The 1,462-nt window shown below is 51.8% G+C and overlaps 1 protein-coding gene and 1 long non-coding RNA gene across 6 annotated transcripts in view; one reads left to right on the top strand and one right to left on the bottom strand.

The window, feature by feature from the left end:
• Positions 1 to 1,462, bottom strand: part of MEIS2 (Meis homeobox 2) — a 205,229-nt gene that overhangs the window by 203,006 nt on the left and 761 nt on the right. For 2 of the 5 annotated variants that reach the window (XM_005879355.2, XM_005879357.2), the window contains exon 1: positions 339 to 1,451. The exons of 1 other annotated variant lie outside the window; for it this stretch is intronic. In XM_005879355.2, the coding sequence (XP_005879417.1) occupies positions 339 to 350 (12 nt within the window). In that variant the 5' untranslated portion in view covers positions 351 to 1,451. Of the gene's footprint in view, positions 1 to 338; positions 1,452 to 1,462 lie in introns of those variants that run through there. 2 more of the 5 variants (XM_005879351.2, XM_005879353.2) reach the window with 1 other exon arrangement.
• The window catches only part of LOC106728344, a 14,553-nt gene continuing 13,868 nt past the window's right edge, over positions 778 to 1,462 (top strand). Inside the window, exon 1 of the long non-coding RNA XR_001364641.1 lies at positions 778 to 852. This is a non-coding gene — a long non-coding RNA (uncharacterized LOC106728344). The remainder of the gene's footprint in view (positions 853 to 1,462) is intronic.

Genomic DNA, 1,462 nt, shown 5'->3' with positions numbered 1-1,462 from the left:
GCTGCTCGGGGGAAAGCTGGAGCGAGGCGAAGCGTGTAACAATTGCACGCGCACACACACACCACTCACACGCACTCGCCGCCCGCCCGCTCGCACGGCGCTAGAACTCGCGCGCCCAGACACGCACACACGCACGCACACACACTCGCACACACGCAAAGGCACGGGGAGGAAAGAAGCCGAGGAATAATTTTGCTGCTATTTTCTAAAATCCTGGCCGCCATCATCAAGCAGCGAGCAGCAGCAGCAGCAGCAGCGTTGAAGGGAGAGAAGCATCGGGACAGGCCCCTCTTAGGAGAGGATTTATATCTAGGTAAGTGTTGGAGATTTAAACCTACCCTTTGCGCCATCAGTCTGCGCTCCAATAAACTCCTGGATGTGTCGTATATTTAATATCCCAGTCCGGATAAGAAAGTGATCTAGGCTGAAGATTCCTTTTTTTTTTGTCCAAACCAAGGAGACTTCTCCCAATTCTCCAATATGTTATTTTTTTTTAGGGAAGAAAAAAAAAAGCCCAGGCAAGACAACGAAGTTTTTTTTTCCTGTGATATTTCTTCTTTTTCTCTTTTTTCCTCTTCTTTCTCCTCCTCCTGATCTTCCTCCTCCACCTCCTCCTCCTCCTCCCCCCTCCCCTCCTCCTCCTCTTCAGTCCTCCTTTCCCCCTCTTTCTCTTCTCTGCCCCTCAGTTGGAAAAAAAAAAAGAAAGAAAAGAAAAGAAAAAGAAGAAAAAAAATTGTCAAGCCCCCGAACTGAAGGCTACGAGCGGCCCGTCAGCAACCCACATGTAACCGAACTGTCGTGTTTCATGGCTTTTTGCCACTCCAGCTGTCAATCAAAGCCCGGAATGTCAAGGTAGTGAATGAATGATGGTTGATGATGATGAAGAGGAGGAATCTTTCAGACCCGTTTTTTTTTTCTTCCAGTAAAACTCCGCGAGGGGTTTCTGCTTCTTGAATTTTTCCTCCCCCCTCCCCCCCTCCTTTAGCTTTGCCCCCGTGGTATCTATTATATGATCCTCTCTCTGTAAAGTATCGGTCAAAGAAAGCGGGGGGTGGGGGGGAATCAAGAAAAAAAAAAGAATAGTTTGCAAAAATTGGACTTCCTCCCCCTCTTTCCTGGTAGGTATTTTGTCTCTCCCTCCCTCTCTCGCTCGTTCTCACTCGCGCTCGCTCTCTCGCGCTCGCTCTCTCTCGCTCTCTTTCTCTCTGGGAGATGAGTGAGTGTCAGTAGGTGTTGGCAGGTTGGCTGCTGCCTGGCTTATAGAAGAGCCTCAGTTTGGCGGCGCGGGTCGGCGGCGGGAGAACGAAATGACGGAACCCGGAAGTCGTGGTGGCCATAGCCCTTCGTTCGGCGGAGACACATCCCGGGAGTGGGGAGCGGGAGCGAGGAGGAGCGCGCCGCGCGGAGACTCTGATATGCAGCGAGTGCGATCGGACTGCCCCGACTGGGGGGGGGAGGCGGA

Source organism: Myotis brandtii, unplaced genomic scaffold, assembly GCF_000412655.1.
Source record: "Myotis brandtii unplaced genomic scaffold, ASM41265v1 scaffold596, whole genome shotgun sequence".
NCBI lineage: Eukaryota > Metazoa > Chordata > Mammalia > Chiroptera > Vespertilionidae > Myotis > Myotis brandtii.
This window is presented reverse-complemented; position numbering and strand designations above follow the sequence as displayed.